At 48.2% G+C, this 21725-nt stretch overlaps 1 protein-coding gene across 15 annotated transcripts in view; it reads right to left on the bottom strand.

The window, feature by feature from the left end:
- Positions 1-21725, bottom strand: part of MAPT (microtubule associated protein tau) — a 119292-nt gene that overhangs the window by 38697 nt on the left and 58870 nt on the right. For 9 of the 15 annotated variants that reach the window (XM_043904923.1, XM_043904920.1, XM_043904925.1 and 6 more), the window contains exons 2-5: positions 14543-14659; positions 9493-9579; positions 6172-6258; positions 1765-1830 (exon numbers count right to left, since the gene is read on the bottom strand). In XM_043904923.1, the coding sequence (XP_043760858.1) occupies positions 1765-1830; positions 6172-6258; positions 9493-9579; positions 14543-14642 (340 nt within the window). In that variant the 5' untranslated portion in view covers positions 14643-14659. The remainder of the gene's footprint in view (positions 1-1764; positions 1831-6171; positions 6259-9492; positions 9580-14542; positions 14660-21725) is intronic. The other 6 variants (XM_043904922.1, XM_043904924.1, XM_043904927.1 and 3 more) reach the window with 1 other exon arrangement.

The raw sequence follows: 21725 nt of genomic DNA, 5'->3' as shown, positions 1-21725 counted from the left end.
AATCACAGGGGGTGGGTCCAAGGTAAGCAAGATTTGGGGAAACACAGGTGGGTGGCCTCAGGAGTGCAGATGAATTGTGTCCCCGTGCTCCCTGGGAGGCCTGGTCCTGGTGACACTCCCAGAAGAAAGGTCCACTCCTGGTGTGAGCAGGGTGTAGTGGGCAGGGCCCTCCCCACACCCTGCTCCCCTCGGCCCCTCGCAGCTTCATCCTAAAACATCTTTGCTCTCCTAGTCCTTCATGAACACAGGCTGCCAGAGGTTTTCCTTCTGCTGCCGGAAAACAAGGAAGAGAGAACAGCTGTGCTTCTGTGTCCATGGTTCTTCCTAAATCTGATTGCTTTAGCACAAACCAGACTGCAGGTCTGTGGCAATGAAACAAGTTTGTGGATCGCCAGGGTGTCTGGATTTCCCAAGGCCCCACTGGAGGGAGCTGGGCTTGGCCATTTGGATCAGCAGCTCCAGATGAGGCATTAAACACTGGCCTGGGCAGCACAGAGGTAGAAACCGCCACATGTTCACAGATTTGGTGCCAATGTTCCATTGCAGATGCTACCTGGTGTTGGTCTATATAGTTGTATGATACTAAGCCAGTGCTGGGAAAGTTAAAAATTCAGTTAGCCCCAAAGTAAGGTTTCTAGCAAAGCTGTTGGCCTGATCTTTTTGCTCCATGGAATATCTTTCAGGGACATGGAGACATAGCCTACAATAAAAATTTGTAAGAAAAACTCAAATTCACTTCTTTTTATGGAAATAGATGGTCATTTCCAGAGGTTATAAAAACCTCTCATTTTACCTAAAAGCTAGAAATCATGACCTAAAAGAAATAGGAGGCAAGATTCTAGTTATTTAACACATAGACTGAGATTCCCCATTTATAATGATTATCGCTTCTAATATTTTTTTGAAGCTCTTTGTAAACCTAAGAATGAAAACACGTCTTTCCATGCTGTGTGAGACGAGAGACACCAGCGCACTGTGGGCCAGGGAGCCCTGGGAGACAGAAACGTGTAGTTAGGCTTCAAAGCACCCTCAGGGAGACATTTCTTCAGGGCCCAGAGTCTCCCTAAAGCCAGATGGCCCAGTGGCAGCGCTAAACACCGAACAAATCCCAAATCACTTTGTGCGGAAAAGACCAGTGACTTCCCAGCTCTCTTACAGTCTAAAAGCTTCCACATTATACAGTGGACTCTCAAGTTCATTTATGCAGCCAATGACAGAAAACAAAACTCAGCGGGGTTGTATTGGAGGTCTCCATTTCCAAAGATAAGGAATCTCTAGGATTTACAATTTAAGTTCTTAAAAACATTCATGCTCAGTGATAATACGAAGTTGTTTTTCTTGAGCACAGTAATTTTGGTCTCTGAGACGAAAATCACAATAAAACTTGAAGGCTGCACAGAGGAAATAGTTTGGTGGCGATAGAGTTGAGGCTTTGCTCCTGGGATGGGCCAGAGGGCCGCCTACAGGGAGAATGACTCATCAGACACATTTGTGTTTCTGTTGGTCACTGATGCTCGAGTCCCCAAGCTGGCAAAGGCCAACTTCTTTCAGAACAACAAATACACTGGGAAGGACTCAGAAATGAAAGCTCTTTCTCTGCCTGAATATCCCTCCTTCGATGAAAAACCAGCTCCTAAAGATCTGGACCCTGGAAATAAGGCCCAGGTCCAAATTCTCGTCTCGGGGTACGGTCCATTTAAGTGTTGCCACCCCCTCTTCCCAACCGCCCACGTCACGCGAGGCAGGCAATACTAGTCCACTGACCTTGGGTCGCGTGTCCAGCAGCTTGGTCTTCCAGGCTGGAGGTGTCGCCAATGCCTGCTTCTTCAGCTGGTTTGTGAGTCAGCAAATGAAGAGGATAAAAAGCAGACACAGTTATTGTTTGCTAGACATAGAGCTCCCTGCCCCTCCCAACAGGTTTCTGAAGTGCTGGACCTCTGGCTCTTTCTGCAAACCTGACCACTGGGGATGTGGATGAAAACAGTCCACGAAACACTCCCCCCACCCCACGCCCACACACCTTCAGGCAACACAGTCCAGGAGGAAAGACCTTCCCCGCAGTGGGCCCTGGGTCCTCAGTCCCCCGTGTGACAAAGACAGGGCAGGTGAGGTTGGAGAAGCCCTCTGCTGCTCAGCCACTGCTGTGGAGCTGTGTCCTGGTGGAGGCCGCCCTCCCAGCCCCGCCAGAGCTCCTGGGGGAGCCGAAGGTACAGGAAGGACTAGGTGTGTGGGCTGCGGAGTCCGGCTGGGGTTCCAGCTCAGGTGCCACCATGACTTAGCCTCTCTGAGCTTTGGTTTCCAACTCTAGAACCCCAAAGTGATAACACCAGCCTGTCTTGTAGGAGAGCAGTGAGGGTTCATACGAAACTGTGTGCATGCGTTCATCAAAGTGTCTGGTACATGGTAGGAGTCCCCTAGAGGTTCAGTTTCTTTCCTCCAAACTACTGGGCAAACCCCTTCAACTGCCTGCTAAGAATAGGTGCCATCTGATTAAAGGGGGGGGGGGGTGTGGCAGTGTCAGTGAGCAGTTTTGGGGGTATCTTGGGCTCCCACTTAGGGAGCCCACTGTCTCTCCCGAACAAAAAAAGACTGAGACAAACTCCTGATCACGCCATCAATGGTACCAAAGTCGGTAAGCTTTCATACAACGCCAATTTCTGCATCATGAAGAAATGGGGATATCGCTGGAGGACAAAAGGTATGACTGTCCAGAAGAAAGACCCTCTAGGGCAAGTTGGCCACACACTGACATGGGTGTGACCCCACACCCCAGGAGGGCCAACATGCCCTGATGGACAGGGACAGGGAGGCCACCAGCCTGAAATGCCTACCTGGTTGGGCCACCAGTTTTTTCCTCCCAGACCTGCGATGACTCAGGCTCTACAATTAAATCAGAAATGCCAAGCTAGCCCCACTTGCCATGCAGGCCCACCATAGAGAACATGGAGGAGGCAAAGGAAAGACTCTCTGGGTCTCTGGACAGATGTATGACGGCCTGATAAGACACCCAGCCCACTGGCTGGCCCAGGGCTGCTGTGGCGAGGGGCAGGGGGCTGGCAGTGGGCTCGGGCAGCTTCCCTAAAGGCAGTTCCTAGGCAGGAACACCTCTGGGTGTCCTACACGCTGATGCTGTACACAGCCCGTGAGGTCTAATGGTGATAGCTCCATGTCACTTGACAAAAGATGTCTGTCAGCGAAGCACTGCTCTGAGCATAGATTTGGTCTGAGTTTCTGACAAGGTTATAGAAGAAAGGTCCAGGGAGACAGCAAGTCAGCAAATCCAGCTACGTGGAATGGAGTCCTGAAGACAGGACACAAGGGGGCGTGCCGATGACGTCACTGCCGTGGCTCTGGGAAGCCCATTGCTTTCACATACCAACGCGGTGTCGTGATACCCTGGTCCTGATGCAAATTGGAAACTGCAGGCTGCTGGTATCTCTGACACTCCTGGATCCCAGCAAGAGAGATGCTCAGAGAAACCAGTGAGAGGGAGGGTATGAGCCACTGGTTGGGCCATCACCAGCCTATATGGCTTCTCTGCCTCCCTGGAGCCCCAAGAGGGCTCCATGCTCACCCTGCAAGGCAGGGACACCAGCAGGGGGATGGCCACACTGCACTCCCAAATGGACCTCAAATGGGAAGTTTCACAGGAGAACCAAGATACAACAAAGACACATGCCCAAGTGAGGTGCTCGACTAAGGCGTGTTAGCTGCTCAGTCATGTCTGACTATTTGCGACCCCATAGACTGTAACCCACCAGGCTCTTCTGTCCGTGGAATTCTCCAGGCAAAAATACTGCAGTGGGTAACCATTGCCTTCTCCAGGGGATCTTCCCACCCCAGGGACTGAACCTGGGTCTCCCACATTGCAGGCAGATTCTTTACCGTTTGAGCCAATAGGGAAGCCCGAAACTAAGGTACACATTGTTAAAGCCACCAGCTGAAAAAATGTCCCCTAAACTCTAAAACCTCACTGAACTTCATTCAGGATGTAAAAGGGTGGAGGGGGAGAGAATTTTTAAGAAGGATTTCTTTAGAGAGAGCAGCTTAGGGCAGGTGGGATGGTGGCTACCTGTCCGCCTCCCATCTCAGTCCCTCTGAAAGGGTTTCAAGGCGCCAGGTGGAGACAGGTGGTGTGTGTCCCCTAGGGTTAGGGACATGGTGGATGGCTGTCAGAACTCCACCTGGGAAAACTCAAGGAGGACAGGCAGGCTGGCCCTGCCTTGGTGGCGAAGCAAAGTCCGTGGGCTGTCTGCATATGCGTGGTTTGTTCAGACAAGGAACATCCATGTCCCCTGTGGACCTGTGGTGGGCACAGGGCAGTCATAGTGGAGGGGGCGCCTCAGGCCATGCCCAGCAGGGCCACCGATGTGAGCAAGCCAACTTTGGCAGAGGAGAGATGAGACGGATCTTCAGACCCCAAGGGACCCAAGAAAGAGGAACGTCTGCTGGAATCGAGAGCAGAGGGAGGGAACTTCAGGAGGACGATGGGGATGGCGCGGGAGAGAAGCATTTGGAAGAATTCAAAAAAACCCACAGGGAAAGACTCAACTTGCAACACCTGCAGAAACTGCATGGAGCCAGCTCACAGCAGCCCCAATGCAGGAACAACTTCCCCATCCCTCTCCCAGTTCTTGCCCCTGTCCAGTCCCAGAGAGGAGGACCTGCAGCTTTGAGTGTTATCCTGACTGGACACTCCTGTTTTAAAAATTAATTGGTTATTTTTTGGCTGCTCTGGGTCTTCGTTGCCGCATGCAGGTTTTCTCTAGTTGTGGCGAGGGCGGGGGGCTACTCTCTCATTGTGGAGCTTGGGCTTCTCATTGTGATGGCTCCTCGTGCTGCAGGGCAACGGGCTCAGCAGTTTCGGCTCTAGAGCACAGGGCATGGGCTTAGTTGCTCCGAGGCATGTGGGAATCTTCCCAGACCAGGGGTCGAACTGTGTCTCCTGCATTGGCAGGGGGGTTTCTTAGCCACTGATCACCAGGGAAGTCCCAGACAGCACATTCTCATCAGCATTTGCAGCCTGGGTTGTGTGTCAGTGGAGACTAAAACACTTGATAACCCAGGAGTGATGGAAAGTCAAGAGTTCCCTAGAGTTTTTGTCCCAGGCAGAAGAAGAGCTTCACCCACTGAAAAGTTATAAAGGGACAGCGAGAGACAAAAGTCAAGCTACCCGTGATCTCATCCCATGAGTCGTTGGTTCCATGGCCTTCAAGGACGAGGCCTGTCAGTATCCAGAACATCACCCTCCATTCATCTCTGGAGAGCAACTTGCGGAGCGGAAGCTACTTGGAGGAGCGGGTGGCGCTGCTTGGCCCCTGCCCGGCATCCTTAACCCACACGGCTGGGGACAAGGTTGCAGACTTCCCAAACGGCTGCCACTGAGCCCCACCTTCAGGAAGGAAAAGAACTCCTGCCAGGGGACATTTCCCCACTCTCCACTGCTGCTGAAACACCATCCAGAGCTCGTCCTGCATTTCTTGCTGAGCACCGTCCCCATCACCAAGCCAGTGGCTGGAGTCATGCATAGCCCAGGGAGGTGGACGTGAAAGAAGTGACAGCCAGAGCTCCGGGCTCTGCTCGCTGCTTCCTAAGGGCCTGGGCAGCTCACGGTGACTCTGGCAGTCCCGAGTTCAGTGCTATTTCTGGACAGTGCCCTGTCTGGGCTGTTCCCCATCATCGATGTTGACAGGACAGTCTCGTCACGTCTGTTCTATGCTGATATGTTTGAAAAGATCATCCTAAAATTGGATGCTAGAGGGCATCACTGCGTTCCTTGGGGGTTATCCAGTTACGATCCTCCAAAGACGTGGGTGGGCCATCCGGATGCTGTGACATACTCAGGTGCTCCCCCCAGGGAGCTGTTGACCCCCTAGGAAGTGACCCTGTCGCTGGGCAGAGTCCCAGCAGGACCGTGGACTGACCTCAGCAGCCAGCCTGCCTCCAAGAACTCTCCGGAGCTAAGACAAGGAGAGGAGAGGCTGGAAGGAATCCAGAAGGTTCTCTATCCTCCAGGAGACGGGCAGGCAGCCATGGAGGCAACAGGGCATCAAGCTCAGAACAACCCAAGATTTCGGGAGGCTGGCATCCACCCGCATCCCCACCTCATTTGGAGACGGGCGAACCCCACATGCTCCCATCCTACAGTTGGGCCCCGGGAGTCACCCTCACCTGTGGTTCCTTCTGGGGTCTCCGTGGGGGCCTGAGCGGCTGCCTGCTCGCCGGGGGCTCCCTCATCCACTAAGGGTGCTGTCACGTCTGGAAACCACCAAGAGTGGAAACCACCTTAGGGGCTGGGATGGGCCATGCCATGCCCCTCACCTTGTGCTCTTTGGGGATGCAAAGGTGCAGGAATGGGGAGGCAGGAAGGGGACTCAGCCGCATGCAAAAAAGCAACCCCATAGAGCAGGGCCCAGAGCTGTGCTCCTGCTTGAAATCTCCCCAGGAAAACATGAATACTCTGTCCAAGAGGCAACCGCTTATGAGACAACCGGGCCCTCTACCAGGAAAGCCAGAACAGCCCACCTCCAAACACTGCAGCAAAAAGGACTGCTGGGGATGGTTGCCAGTATTTTTAAGGAAGAAACGTTGAAAATGAGGTGACTGGTCACAGATGTTTGATCCTTACAGCAGTGCAGAACAGGAGAAGGCAAACTCTGCAGTCAGAGCTGGAGGCTATGGTTCTGCTGGGAGACCGGCTTTGGGAAAGTCCTTTGTTCTCTTAGGGTCTCAGTTTCCTCATCTGCAAAATGGGAGGTGCCTTGACCTCCAAGTTTTCTTCCAGTTCTAATCCCTCAGTAGTCATGTATGGATGTAGAGTTGGACCATAAAGAAGGCTGAGCACCAAAGAATTGATGCTTCTGAACTGTGGTGTTGGAGAAGACTCTTGAGGGTCCTTTGGATAGCAAGGAGATCAAACCAGTCAATCCTAAAGGAAATCAACCCTGAATATTCATTGGAAGGACTGATGCTGAAACTGAAGCTCCAATACTTTGTCCATCTGATGCAAAGAGTCGACTCATTAGAAAAGACTCTGATGCTGGGAAAGATTGAAGGCAGGAGGAGAGAGATGAGATGGTTGGATGGCATCATCGACTCAATGGACATGAGTCTGAGCAAGCTCTAGGAGATGAAGGACAGGGAAGCCTGGCGTGCTGCAGTCCGTGGGGTCACAGAGAGTCAGACACAACTGAGCAACTGAATAACATCGATTCCCCTGTCTGCTGGAGCCCATGACCCTTGGTTATAAAGCACAGACTCCCCTGGGTGGCAATGAAGAGGCCGGCTCTGTCTGAGGTCAGGTGCTTGACAACAGGCCTACAGATGGATCCACCTTCAGAGCAAACGCCAGAGGGAAAGATTCACCACCAGGAGTTGCTGTCGGTCTCTCATCAAGGTGAACACTTCCAGATCGGCATTCCTCTCTGAGCAATGCGCTGGCATACTACCAAACCGTTCTAGGCAAACAGGAGGAGGTGTCAGCTTTAAACGCTTTCCAAGAGCCTGAGTCAGGTTTGTCAATCGGAGCCCTTTTTATTGTGGTTGTCTCAGGAGCAGCCTGGCAGAGCTCCACCCCAGCAGCTCCCCGCCTTTCCCCAAGCCATGAGAGCTGAAGCTCTTGGGACCCTCACATGGACAGGGTCCAGAATGTAGCAAGATGTGGTGGGAAGATTCTTCCAGAATAAGGTAGACTTGGAAGGCTGGCCTAAAATCTGGCACGAGTGCTTCGGGACTTTCTCAGGGCACTAGGCAACCTGTAAAACTGTCTGAACGGGATCAGCAGGCTAGGTCTTGCATCACTGGCTCTAAGAAGGAAAGCAAGGAGCATTTGGTCTGGTTTTCTCTTCACTAGTAGGCTGAGAACCTTGGAGGTGGCGAGGAGGGCAGGGAGGGGAGTGGCCACATCCACTATATCCTTATACCATCAATTGGCAAGGAACCTGACAGCCACTTTCTGAATTCATCCAAAGGTGGACGCCTGGGGAGATGCTGGGGCCAGGTTCTCACCAAAGTCATGGGCAGGGCCCAGGGAAGTGCTGGAACCTTGGAGAGGACAGAGAGATGGAGGGGCATACTCTGCAGACTAGTTACTCAAAAGCCATTCACAATGCCCCTCTCCCTTGATTTTTCCTATGAAGGAAGCTGAAAGGCACCATTCTCAATGTTTTAGCCTCCCTTACAGCCAGAGGGCATCAGAAAACCCAGTTCCAGCCAATGGGACATAAATGGAAGTTGGCAGGTGGGGCATGTAGAAAAACTCTTGCTTTCCTAATAAAAAGGGAATATATTTGGTTTCCAGGCTCTTTTGGTCACTTTGCTTTGCTACTTTCTCCTTGCTTTGAAGGTAGATGTGATGCCTGGAGGTGCAGCAATCATTCTGTAACCGTGAGGCCATAATCCAGCCATAAAAGATGGCAGAAGATAAAGACAGAAGAGCAATGATGACATTGAGGAGCTGCTACTCGAGTCCAGATGTTTTATTATGTGAGACAAATAAACCTCTTCATATATATGCCACAGTTAGTTGGGTTTTCTGTTACTTGTGATCAAACATAGTCTTTTTTTTTTTTTGGCTGTGCTGGGTCTTCCTTGATGGATGAGGGCTTTTTCTAGTTGCTGTGAGCCAGGGCTACTCTCTAATTGCAGTGCACGGGCTTCTCATTATGGTAGCTGCTCTTCTTGCAGCTCATGGGCCCTGAAGCATGGGGGCTTCAGTACTTGTGGCACACAGGCTTAGTTGTCCCACATGGGATCTTCCCAGACCAGGGATCGAATCCATGTCCCCTGCATTGGCAGGCAGAATTTTTACAACTGGATCACCAGGGAAGTTCCTCAAACATAGTCTTGACTGACACGGATGGGAAGCAAGAGAAGATGGTCCAAGGAACACCTCAGGAAATACATCAGAAGCTTTATAATAATAACCTAGATACCAAGTGTCTACAGAGGACAGGTTAGAAAAGATGGGCTGGAGCTAACACCATGGCCAAAGTCCAGGGGCCCAGGCCCAGCTCAGGAAATGAAGGATACTAAACCAAGAGCAGTCCCAAAGGGTGAGCTTGGAGATGTGTTCTGACCTGCCCTTTCCTGAACCAAACCACTGCTCGGGGACCTGGTGGCTCATGGGAGAAGTGTAGAGAGGACAATGGACAAGGAGCAGGGGCTTTGTGGAGCTGAGATCAGGCCCTGCTCTGCCACAGATCCCAGCCTGTTCAACTGTGGCTGCCTCAAAGCTCATGCATGACGAAGCTACCCCTCCCTGGCACTAGCGGGCAAGGCATGAAGACAGCGCAAGGCTCCCACAACATTTGGGGCCCAAGCCCCATCCGCAAAGCACTGAGCAGGCATATCTCTCAGCCAGAGGCAGCGGCAAGTGCAGCCAGGAAGGGTGGCACGTGTGAGCTGGCACGTGTGAGCTCAAAGCGTGGCTAAGCGCAGGTTGGAGCATGGACGAGCTGTTTGAATGAAGCCGTGAGAGGAGGGGGGCCCCACCTTCCGCCGTCGGAGTACTCTTAGCATCAGAAGTTTCAGAGCCTGGTTCCTCAGATCCATCATCGGCCGGGGTCTGCAGGGGAGACTCTGGAACATACACAATGAACCCCTCAGAATGGCTGCCTCGCTCCACCCCAATTTCGACCTCAGAGGAACTGGGGAACAGTATCTTTTGGAGCCAAAATCACCCAGTATGGATCCCAGATAGATGGACTGTGGTCTTGTGATAAAACCACAAAGGGGACCAACCCCACCCCCACCCCACAGCTGGGCCCCCACACCAGGGTCATCAGGAAAGAGGCACGTGATGTTTACCTGTTTTGGGGCAAGAAGAGAAATTGCCTTTTAATTAGCTTGTGGTTCCAACTGAGACAAGGGCTCTGATACTGACAAATGGGCAGCAGACACCAGAGAGCTAAGCCACAAGTAAACTTGGGGCTTTGTCTTTCCTTACTGGAGAGGTTCATGGGAGATTATTGCCATGAATTCACGACAAGTAAACATCTGGGAAAACACTCAGAAATCGAACTGCTTCCTCTGCAGAGAAATTAGCTCAGGGGAGACACAGGACCTACTTCTAACTGGACATTGGGCTGTGTCTCCCAGTCCTGCCCAACAAACCTTGAGTTATACCTGAAATGTCAGTCATCACTATTTACGGGAAAATTGGCCAATCAGAATCCAAAGCCAGGGGACCTCTGATGGAGTCTGCAAAAGCCACGCTGCCTGGCAGGGGAGTAGGGGTGGGGGTTGGGAGCCTTGGAGGTAGAGGACAGGGAACTGGTTCTGCAAGAAGCAGACCCCAGAGATAAAAAGAGGCAAGTGGTGTTTTAGTACACTTTGAGATCAGACATCTCGAACCCTCTGCTGGAATGCCATCTCTGGACACCCACATTTCGGCTGCACTGATCCAGCCAAAGAAGGACTGATTCTAAAGAAGCTTCCGGTCCTGAAGCTTGGGAAAACCTGCCAACTCCCTCAAGCAGGCTTTGGACATGGTGAAGAATCATCATGCAGACTGTCTGCTGGGTCTTATCGTGTGTATGTGAGCTGAGATTCTTTTATTGGTATAAAATCACAACTTCACATCTATCATTTTAACCACAATTCAGTGGCATTAAATACATTCACCATGCTGTGTAACCATCACCACTATCTATATCTAAAACTTTTTCATCTTCCCCAACAAAACTCTGTACCTATTAGGCAATATCTCTCCCTCCCTCCCAACCCCTGGAAGCCTCTATCTACTTTCTGTCTCTATGAATTTGCCTCTTCTAGATACCCGATAAAACTGTACAACATTTGTCCTTTTATATCTGGCTTATTTCACAAAGCATAATATTTTCAGGGTCCATCCATGTAGCATCTATCACAGTGTCATTTCCTTTCCTGGTTGAATAACATTTCATCATATGTATATACCATCTTTTGTTTATCCGTTCATCCATTGATGGACACTTGGATTGTTCCAGCCTTTTGGCTATTTTGAATAATGCTGCTATGAACATTGGTGTACAAATATCTGTTCTAGTTCCTCATTTCGATCCTTTTGGATATATCCTTAGGAGTGAAATTGCTGGATCGTGTGGTAGTTCTACGTGCAATTTTTTTAGAAAACCACCAAACTGTTTGCCACACCTGCTGCATCATTTTATACTCCTACCTGCAACATACAAGAGGTCCAATTTCTCCACATCCTCACCAACACTTGTTATTTTCCATTTTTAAAATTATAGCCATCTTAGTAAATATGAAGTGGTATTTCATGGCAGTTTTGGTTTTGTCTGCTGGGTCTTATTACCCACCAGTCTCGACTGCCAAAGCACAGGAGCCTATCTATGGGTGTGATGGTGCCTCAAGCACTTGCCCCCCAAACACCCCTCCCCCAGTCCATCCGCAGCCTGCCACTGTGATCATCCGCATTATCCATGTTAAATTTTTTGGATGGAGGGAGGAAAGGTGGAAGAAGCCTCTTCTGACTTAGTTGGAAGGTCTAACAAGTTAACTCATTAACACCTTTTAATTTATGCAGGTGCACTGTTTTATCAGTTAACCAACTTTCACCCACTTTGCAGCTCTCTTTGGCTCCATCTAATCCTATTCCAGCTTTTAGCATCTACTCAGATGCTCTCTGTTCTAGAATTTTACATGTGGTTTCTTGTCATTACTCAAAAAAGTCTCTGTCACCTGTCTGAAATGTTGCTTGTAAAGTGACACCTTCTGTCAAGTCACACCTTTCACTCTCCGTATAAAAATAATTCATTCTAAATCCTTAGTAGCAAGAACAAATTTGAGGAGAACTCTGAAAATCTCTTAGGTATCACTTGCTTTCTTGGCAAGTATATTGTTTGGGTAAGTTTGTTTAAACTATCTTCAAACACTTTCACAGCAGTGACAAAAAAGTTAGCAACTTAAAATCTGTGTATATATATTATATATTTACACATATACCCGTTTTAGCATAGAACTTCCAATAACGTTTTATGTTAAAAGAACTGAGGAATTTCAGCAACAGTACTTTAAGCACCTCTAAGGCACAAAATAACTTGGTAAACTTGTTCTTACTTTATAAATTAAATTATTAGATTTACAGAAAAATTGCAAAGATAGAACAGAAGATACCCCATTGCCAGTTTCCCTAGTTATTAACATCCTACATTATTATGTTATATTTGTTCCAACATGATATGTATTTTTTAACTTAATTTTTAAACCAGGTCACCCTAAACAGAGCATCATTTTTTCACTGGCACAATTAATTCACCTGGAGCAGAATTCAATATGTTAGGATTCTAAGTTGGATGCTCTCCCATGCTAGTGGTAAAGAACCCGCCTGCCGATGCAGGAGACTTAAGAGATGCAAGTTCAGTCCTTGGGTCAGGAAGATTCCCTGGAGAAGGAAATGGTAGCCCACTCCAGTATGCTTGCCTGGAGAATTCCATGGATAGAGGAACCTGGTGGACTACAGTCCACGGGATCGAAAAGAATTGGACATGACTGAAGGCGACTTAGCACACATGAAGACTTCAGTAACTGAAGTTCCAGGGGGACATGGCTGAGAGTGACCAGAGGCAGAAACAGCTGATGTGGAGTGGAAGGCTGTACTACCCCGTGACCTCAGAGAGGAAATTGTCATCTGTTAACTAGGGAAGGTAATTTCCGTCCTCACTGGTTACTGTGAGCAGTGCGTGAGACGTTGTTGGCCGAAGCCCTTTGCCAGCTTTTTAGAGTTCTACAAAAATGTCTGAATCGTCACTTTAAGCAAGTCCCATTATAAGCAGGGTGCTTGTGCTTGGGCTCAGTCCTGTCTGATTCTTTGCGACTCCATGGACTGCAGCCCGCCAGGCTCTCCTGTCCGTGGGAGTCTCCAGGCAAGAATACTGGAGTGGGTTGCCATTTCCTCCTCCAGGGGATCTTCCTAACCCAGGGATCGAACCCGTGTCTCCTGCACTGGCAGGCAGATTCTTTACCACTCAGCCACCCAGGAAGCCCCATGAGTAGAGTAGTTATATTCTTTACCACCCAAATCAGGACACTCGAAAGTGAAAGCAGCAATACTGCTAATGAAGCAGGAACCAAATGGTGGCAAGAATTACCTCCTGACACTGGGAAGGGAGGTTTGGGCCGATTGGGACCGCTAGGTGGACTGCTCCACCTCCCCCCTCCATTTTCCCCTCCATGCCCCTCACCCAGAGCTTCAGGCTGGGAGCTCCCAAGAAGGCCAGAGGGCAGCCTCTGAGCTCCCAGGACAGTCCACGCCTTCCCTCGCCTCCCCCAACTTGGAGCCCATTTGTCTGATTCCCAAACTCTGCCTCCAGTGTGTTCTCTGCTTAAACAGGTACAGAGAAGTCAGCCTTTGAAACAAGGGTCCCCAGTGAGTCCTGAAACATCTCCAAGGTGGGAATGATAGCTCTGCATGCTTCCCCAACCCAGGGCTCCTCCTGGTGACCCTGCCTCTTCCAGGGACCCTTCTCCGATGGATGTACCTGGAAGAGGTTCCCTCCCACCTTGGAACTCCACCACTTCCATCTGCCACCCCACACCCCAGGCAGCAAAGTATTTTTATTACTTGCAGCATTTAAAGAGAAAAGTAGACTGCCATTTTGTCTCCTTAGAAATGGGTTTGGAGGACAGGGACCTAGTCTTTCTTACCCTGCTCTAGGGGCTGCTCCAGGGAGCACTGGCCCCCAGGGACACTGTGGGGAGAAGGGTTCCTTGCAGCACAACCCAGGGCTCCATGGGCCAGCCTGCTGCTCCTCGCACCAGCATGGGGATTGGCATTCGGAGCCGGAAAGAGGGCTCTGTGTGCCCCACTGGGCTCCCCAAACTAGGTGGGGATGAGAGGCAGAGAAGAGGCCAAGCCACTTTAGCCAAAAGACTGTATTATAGAACATTTAGAAGTTGATGCGGTTTAGTACTATAGGTACAATAATAGGAAACCCAGAGCTAATCAACTCTGGCCAAATAGGGACCTTACAGGCCTGTTAAGGAAGAGGAAAAATAAATGTATAAAAGTCATGCATTTTAAAATATATATTTATTTATTTTTATTTATTTATTTGGCTGTGCCAGGTCTTAGTTGTGCATGTGGGATCTAGTTCCCTGACCAGGGATTGAACTCAGGCCCTCTGCACTGGGGGCAAGGAGTCTTAGCCACTGGACCACCAGGGAAGGCCCTAAAGTTATGTATTTTGCATGCTAATGAATTCTGCTGATTTATAGGTTCATGGGTGTGGCTAAAGACTCAACAGATTGCCCTTGTATTAATTAGACTGACAAGCCCCCTGCAGTCTTTGTCACAATACATCCATGCATTGTGGCAAACTCTCTTTTGCAAAGGCAGATTTTCAAATAGCCTCACATTTTGAGTCCTGTTGGTTCATTCAAATGAATGAGGTTTCAAATCTATGGATAATCTAAAATAATAAAGTATTTAAAACTCCTTTAAAATCAGGATGCAAACCCTTCCTGCCAGCTCTTTCCAAAGCAATATGGCTAGCTGTGATCTCCGGGGCACCTGGCCCTCCAGGCAGGGCTGTGCACTAACCTTTCAGGCCAGGGTCCATGTCGCCCTCATGGTCTTGCAGGGCGTAGTCTCCCTGGGCATGATCTTCCATCACGTCAAACTCCTGGCGGGGCTCAGCCATCCTGGTTCAAGGCCCACCTGGGGAAAAAAGATGGGCTGTGCTCAGGCTAAGTGCTGGGGCGAGGGGAGGCGGGGACAGGGAGACAGAGGCGCCCCTCCCCACTTCATGGAAGGCAGATTTCTGCCTCTCCTTTCCCTTCTCCAACAAGTAGAGTACCCAGCCTCATCTGGTATCTCTGCCCAAGCATTATCAACATGCATGTGTGCACTTTTCATTGACCAACATCACATCAGTTCATATCCAAAACCACCAGGCGGGCAGGTTCAAGGGGCCTGATTTGTTTCAATGCCCAATGCTCTTTCTACTTCATGATAGAGCAAATGCTACTGACCAGTACTTTGATGGTTTTCTGTTTTTGTTTTTTACAGAGAGGGAAGGCATTGGTTGGGCAGTGCCAGTAAGGAAAAGGAGGTGCAGAGAAGCAACGTGATTGCTCAATCACACCCGGGTGTTCTGACGCCCCAGCTCTGAGCCAGGTGGCCCCACTAGGGGTCAGAGTAGGGCTTCCACTCACCTCACTGGATCCCTTTAGAACTCTTATGTGTGCATTCTGAGGGCTGGGCTAAGTCCCTAACTGGGCACAGTGGGAGGTGTGAATTTGAGGCTGAGCAGCAATGCACATCCTCCCCAAAAGCCCTAGCCTAGACTCAGCTTCAGCTCCACAGAGCCCACCAGAAACAATTTCTTAACATTAATTTTTATTGGAGTACAGTTGACTGACGACGCCGTGTTAGTTACTACTATGCAGCAAGGTGAGTCAGTTATGTGTGTACACTCCTCCCCGCCCTTTCGGTCTTCCTTCCCACTCAGGGCACCACAGCGCATTAAGCTGCGTTCCCTGTTCTGTTCTTCTTAGTCTTGCATTCCTATACACTAACAATGAAAGATCAGAAAGAGAAATTAAGGAAGCAATCCCTTTTACCATTGCAACAAAGAGTAAAACACCCACAAATAAACTTAGGAGGCAAGAGACCTGTGTGCAGAAAACCATATGACACCAATGAAACTAATCAAAGATGACCCTAACAGATGGAGAGATAAACCATGTTCTTGGATCAGAAACAATCATTTAATCATACTCTGTCCTCATTGGCTTTTTTTTCTGTGCCCCATGGCTTATAGGATCTTAGTATCTAGACCAGGGATTGAACCTGGGCCCCCAGCAATGAGAGCTCAGAGTCCCAACCACTGGACTGCCAGGGAATTCCCTGCCCTCATCTTTACTAAGAATATTTTATTCTTTATCGTAAAATAACTCATAAACTTGAATTTCTGAATTTTTGAGTATGCCCTTTTGCTTTGGTTCATTCATGCTCCTCTGGTGGATTATTCCAGGTTTTACATTTTTATCTCTGTAACTTGAGTCTTCTTTCACTTTGATATCTTCCTTTTAAACTATCTAATTATCTCATTTATTTTCTACTTTATATTTATCATATTTGAAACTCCCCTGTTCTAGTTGCTTTTACTTCCTGCCTTTAAACTTTTACAATTTTAATCCTTTAAAATTTAAAGATTTAAAAAAGTCTTTTAAAATCTCAGCTGTGTTTTGATTTATTTTACATGTTTATTTGATTTATTACATATATTTATTTATTACATATATACATATAAAGACATGTAATACATATATGTATTAAAATACATGCAATAAAACATATCTAAATAGACATTTATTGTATTATTTATTTATTGTATATATTTATTTATTGTATTGATTTATTGTACATACATTTATTTAAATCCTTACATTGTTTCATTTTTTTTACTTCGAATTTTCACTCCAGATTCATGTTAGTGTTTCACTTTTTATGTTAATTTTTGAGATAATTTTCAACTTATGGAAAGATGGTAAAAGTTCCTCAGAGGGTCGTTAACCTTTTGTAATCCATTTAAAATGTATTTCCCTGTTATCTTCCATTTTTCTAACCTTTTAGGTGACTTAAAAAAAAACTTTCCTTTTTATAATTGTAACTTTTATCATTTTTCATAATTTTTTAAAATTTTTCATAATTTTAACATAAATCTATAATCTTTAATTTTTATTTTTAAAGTTTGGGCTGCCATTTCCCTTTCTTTGTTTTCATTCGTTCTTACCTTCTAACTTTGTTTACATTCTTTATTTTTTATTTTTTGACTGTGCCATACAAGTGGTGGGATATTAGTTCCCTGACTGGGGATTGGATCCACGCCACCTGCAGTAGAAGCGCAGAGAGCAGAAGCACAGGGTCTTAACCACTGGATCGACAGGGATACCCCTGCATTCTTTACTTTAAATCTCTGCTTTTCTGTTATAACTTGTTAATAGTTACCCTCTCACATTTCTGATCTAATTCCACGGCTGTTTTTCAGTGGCCATGGGCGAGTTGGTAACACACGCTGGTGAGGGCAGGGCCCGTCTCCTTCCTGCCTCCACTATACTAGCTCTGGCTTCTGTGATCAGTGAGTAAAGTCTGCCACGGGCGAGGTGTGGAGGGCAGACTTGATGTCATGTACTGTCTAAACGTATTATGAGTTGCAGAATGTTCTCACCTCTGACAACTATTGCACAATGTTGGGCTACAGGGTGGGAGGGTCCACCTGGAGCCGACCTTCCACGTAACACTCAACTGAGGTGGGTGGAGGGGACAGCCAGGCTTCTGACTCTGCGCTTATGCCAGTTGGCCGCTGGCATATTCACGTCCAGCTCCATTCCTCTCCCTTCTAGGCAGGACACGCTGGTGTGGGTGTCTGAGCTCCCTTCTCCCTCCACTATGTAGGATAAGAAGCTGGGATGGCTTAGGAGGGTTCTAAGAATGAGGTCAGTGAGACCTCTTCTGGGTGAGGCAGAGGGTGGGAGGCCTGGCCCCACTTTGGCAGCCACTGCCTATAGAGATGGGGTCCCTTTTCATTCTGACTGAGGTCCCTGACCCTCAAGGAGCTCTTGGGGGAGGCTCCTGAGGCTGAACCTCTCCAAGCCTTTGATATCTCCCCAAGGATGAGCAGGATGTTATCCTGGGAAGATCCAAGTCCTCATTCATCCTTCAAGGCTTAGGATTTGGTGGTGATATTCTTTACTCTGAGGTATGCTGATGGTCTGTTTTCCTTAGAAAGCCCCCAAACATCAGAACCCCTGTGCTAAGGGGAACAGGTTTCATTACCCAAGGAATCAACGACTGCTCCCCACCCAACCCTAGGAAGCAACACCTCCCTTACCACCTCCTAATGAAGCCTGTCTCAGGACCTGCCTGGTCACTGCCCAACTGCCAGTCCCCGAGACTGATCCATGAGTCACCTCGTCTGCTGACTCGCCAGGAGCCCCACCTGGGAACAATGACGACAGCCCAGAAGCACGAGGCCTCCCAAACTGGCTCCCCAGCCCAGGTGAGCCAGGCCAACCAAATCAGGTCACCCTGTTCAGCCTGCAAACTGGTTTTAGTGAATACTCCAGGTGGCGCTAGTGGTAAAGAACCCGCCTGCCAGTAAACAGGAGACATAAGAGATGGTTGCTCATATTTTTAAAATCATGGGTTTTGGGGACTTCCCCGGTAGTCTAGTGGTTAAAACTTCACCTTCCAATGCAGGGCATATGTGTTCAATCCCTAGTCAGGGAAATAAGGTCCTACATGTCTCGAAGCCCAAAAACCAAAACATAAGACAAGAAGCAATATTGTAACAAATTCAATAAAGACTTTAAAAATGGTCCACATCAATATGTATACTTAAAGTTGATTCATGTTGTACAGCAGAAACAAATACAATATTATAAGACAATTACATTCCAATTAAAAATAAAATTTTTAAAATGGTCCACATTAAAAAAAAAAAAGACAAACTTAAAAAGCATCATGGATTTTGGAGAAAGCAGCTCTTCCCACGGAGCCTGGGAGGTGTGAGGAGCTAGGGACCCACACACGGAGTAGCTCACCATCCTCTGCTCATCACTACGTCCCAAAGCCCATACTCTAGTTATGCCTGAAAAGATGGGCTCACTGATGAATCTAGTCTTCTGCTGCCGCCCCAGCCCTCCTGCTGAGCTTCCCCACTGCCCAAGCACTGTCCCATCTGTCAGCTCATTCCTTTGCACAAAGTGAGGATGGCAAAATGCACCAGGTGGCAGCCAGAATCAGCACAGGTTTGATAATAAGCATGAACTCCAAGTGACCTCAAAGGTATCGAGATGGTACTTAACAGGCAGACTTGGCATCAGTGAAAGTCGAAGCAGTGTTTGTGCACAGTGAACCACTTTCCCTTTGGGCTTCCACTCTATTTTCCAAGGTGATTCCCACCCCCCTGGCTTATGTCCAGCTCAGAGGGGCTGCTTGTGCTGTGGCTGCCCTGGTCCCTTCCCTGCCCATCTGCACAACGGATGGGATGACACATGTGACATGGTGGCTGCTTCTCACTTAGATGAGTCTGGAGGTGAGCAAGGTGGCCAGTGTGGACTTTGTTCACAGGCATGAGCAGGGAAGCATCAAAGAGGCTCTCTAAGGTCACTTGGGCAGTGATTGGCAGGGCCAATTGGACAGGTAAGAAAGGACTGTTGGCAGGGAGGTGACCGCACTGGTCCAGGCAACAGCAAAAAGGCTGGAACCGGAGAGTAGGAAGAGGGCACGGAAAGGAAGGGATAGGTCCAAGAAGTGTATTTTAGACATTAGACTGCGTTTCAAAATTGGGTTGGGGTCAGAGAGAGAGATCAGAGTCCAGAATTACACCAGAGGTGGGGGCTTGGATGGCTGGGAAAGAGGGAAGGGGTGACATAGTCAGAGGGAAAAACATCAGGGGCTAAAACAGCTGGTCAACAAGAGTGGGTTCTGTTTGTAAAATATCTCTGCTCAAAAGAATCCCCCGCACCTCATTTTACTAACTTGTGATTGATTTGATTTAATAAGTTCTAGAAAATAGATTCTGCTCTCCCTCTTGATTTCCATTATAATTTAAATTTTTTAAGTATTCAAGTTTTATTTCTATTTATTTAAAAATATTTTTTGACCTCGCTGCATAGCATGCAGGATCTTAGTTCCCTGACCAGGGATTGAACCCATACCCCTTGCAGTGGAAGCGCAGAGTCCTAACCATTGGGCTGCCAGGGAAGTCCCTATAATTTGAAATTGTTATGGGATTTGAAGGGCTTCCCGGGTGGTGCTAGGGATAAAGAATCTGCCTGTCAATGCAGGAGACACAAGAGACACAGGTTTGACCTCTGGGTGGGAAGAAGCCTTGGAGTAGGAAATGGCACCCTACTCTAGTATCCTTTACGTGGAAAATTCCATGGACAGAGGAGCCTGGTGGATTGGACATGACGGAGAACACTCACTATGGATTTGAAACAAATGGATCTGCAACAGAACAGTATTCCACTTTAGTTCCAGGTCAAGAGTCAGCAATTTGTTTCTGCAAAGGACCAGCAAGTAAGTATGTTAGGTTTGTGGACTGTGCCTTCTGTTACAACTACCCACCTCTGTAGCAGGGAAGCAGACATTGGTAATAGATGTATAAATGAATGAGCATGGCTGTGTCTCAATTAGTTTATTTACAGACACTGAAATTTGAGTTGCATAAAATATCTTGTGTCACAAAATATTTTTCTTTTCTTTCTTTTCACCATTTGAAAATGTAAACACCATCCTTAGCTAACACCAGACTTGGCTTGCGGACCATAGTTTATAGACTCCTGCTTCTGGCTTTTCCAGTACTTATTCTCCTCTCTCTCTCTCTCTATATATATATATATCTATAGTGAAGTTTTTAACATTGTACATTTTGGTCTCCTCCTATTTTCTCAGTGAGGATTTTTGCAGTGATGTTGTTTTTTGTTTGTTTGTTTTTATAAATAGTATTGTTTCTAAAATTAATTATTTATTTTTGCTGCACCGGGTCTTTGTTGATATGAGTGGGCTTTCTCTGGTTGTGGCATGTGGGGGCTATTCTCTAGCTGAGGTTCGAGGGCTTCTCACTGCAGTGGTTTCTTTTGTTGTGAAGCACAGGTTCTAGGGCATGGGGGCTTCAGTAGCTGCAGCTCATGGGCAACAGAGTGTGGACTCAGTAGTTGTGGCACATGGGCTTGGTTGCCCTGTGGCATGTGGGATCTTCCCAGATCAGGGATCTTCCAGAACTGGTGTCCCCTGCATTGGTAGGCAGATTCTTAACCACTGGACCACCAGGGAAGCCCCCTGATGTTGATTTTTCTTCAGTTGCTTCCAGAGGTTTCAGGGCAGGAGGAGGAGGACTAAGGGTCATTCTGGGGCTTGAGGCCATGCCCCACTGTTCTGGGGACAGCATCTGTGGTATAAGTTCGTGTTATGAGCCAGGCTGCCTTAGCTCCATGGAACAGATGACAAGGTAGTGGGTCTCACTACCCTGGTTCCAATGATCCCCCACTTCCCTACCACCACCACCACCCAGCAAGGCTGGAGAAAGTCAGAAGCACTAAAAGGAAGCTGAAGGAATTGCAAGGAGAAATGAAATCATCCTTAAAAACACAGGCTACTATTCAGTATGCAAAATAAACTGTGAGTCTCAAGTGCCAGTATTTTCCTTCGGGATAAAAAGTGGAATGCATGGGAAGACCTCTCTAAACAGGGAGGCACCCCACCTCTGCCCCTCCTGCTAACTCCAGGACAGCAAATGGCCTTAGGTTCATGGACCTCCTGATTCAGTGAGGCCACCAGAGCTGTCTCTCCAACTCTGCCTCTCCAACTCGGGCTGGGCCACTTGCTCCTTGCGAATGCTTTGGTACCAACAGGTCATATTAAGAAAGACAAGTCCAGGGGACTTCCCTGGTGGTCCGGGATAAAGAATCTGCCTTCCAATGCAGGGGACGTGGGTTTGATAGGTTCAGTCCCTGGGCTGGGAAGATCCCCTTGAGAAGGGGATGGCAGCCCACTCCAGTATTCTTTTTTATTTATTTATTTGGCTGCACCTGGTCTTAGTTGCAGCATCTGGGATCTAGTTCCGTGACCAGGGATTGAACCCAGGTATCCTGCATTGCGAGCTTGGAGTCTTAGCCACTGGACCACCAGGGAAGTCCTTTTTCCAGTATTCTCGCCTGGAGAATTCTCTGGACTAGAGGAGCCTGTAGTGGGCTACAGCCTGTGGGGTCAC

The sequence above is a fragment of the Cervus elaphus genome, chromosome 5 (genome assembly GCF_910594005.1).
Source record: "Cervus elaphus chromosome 5, mCerEla1.1, whole genome shotgun sequence".
Taxonomy (NCBI): Eukaryota; Metazoa; Chordata; class Mammalia; order Artiodactyla; family Cervidae; genus Cervus; species Cervus elaphus.
Note: the sequence above shows the minus strand (reverse complement) of the source record. Positions and strands in the feature narration are given on the sequence as shown.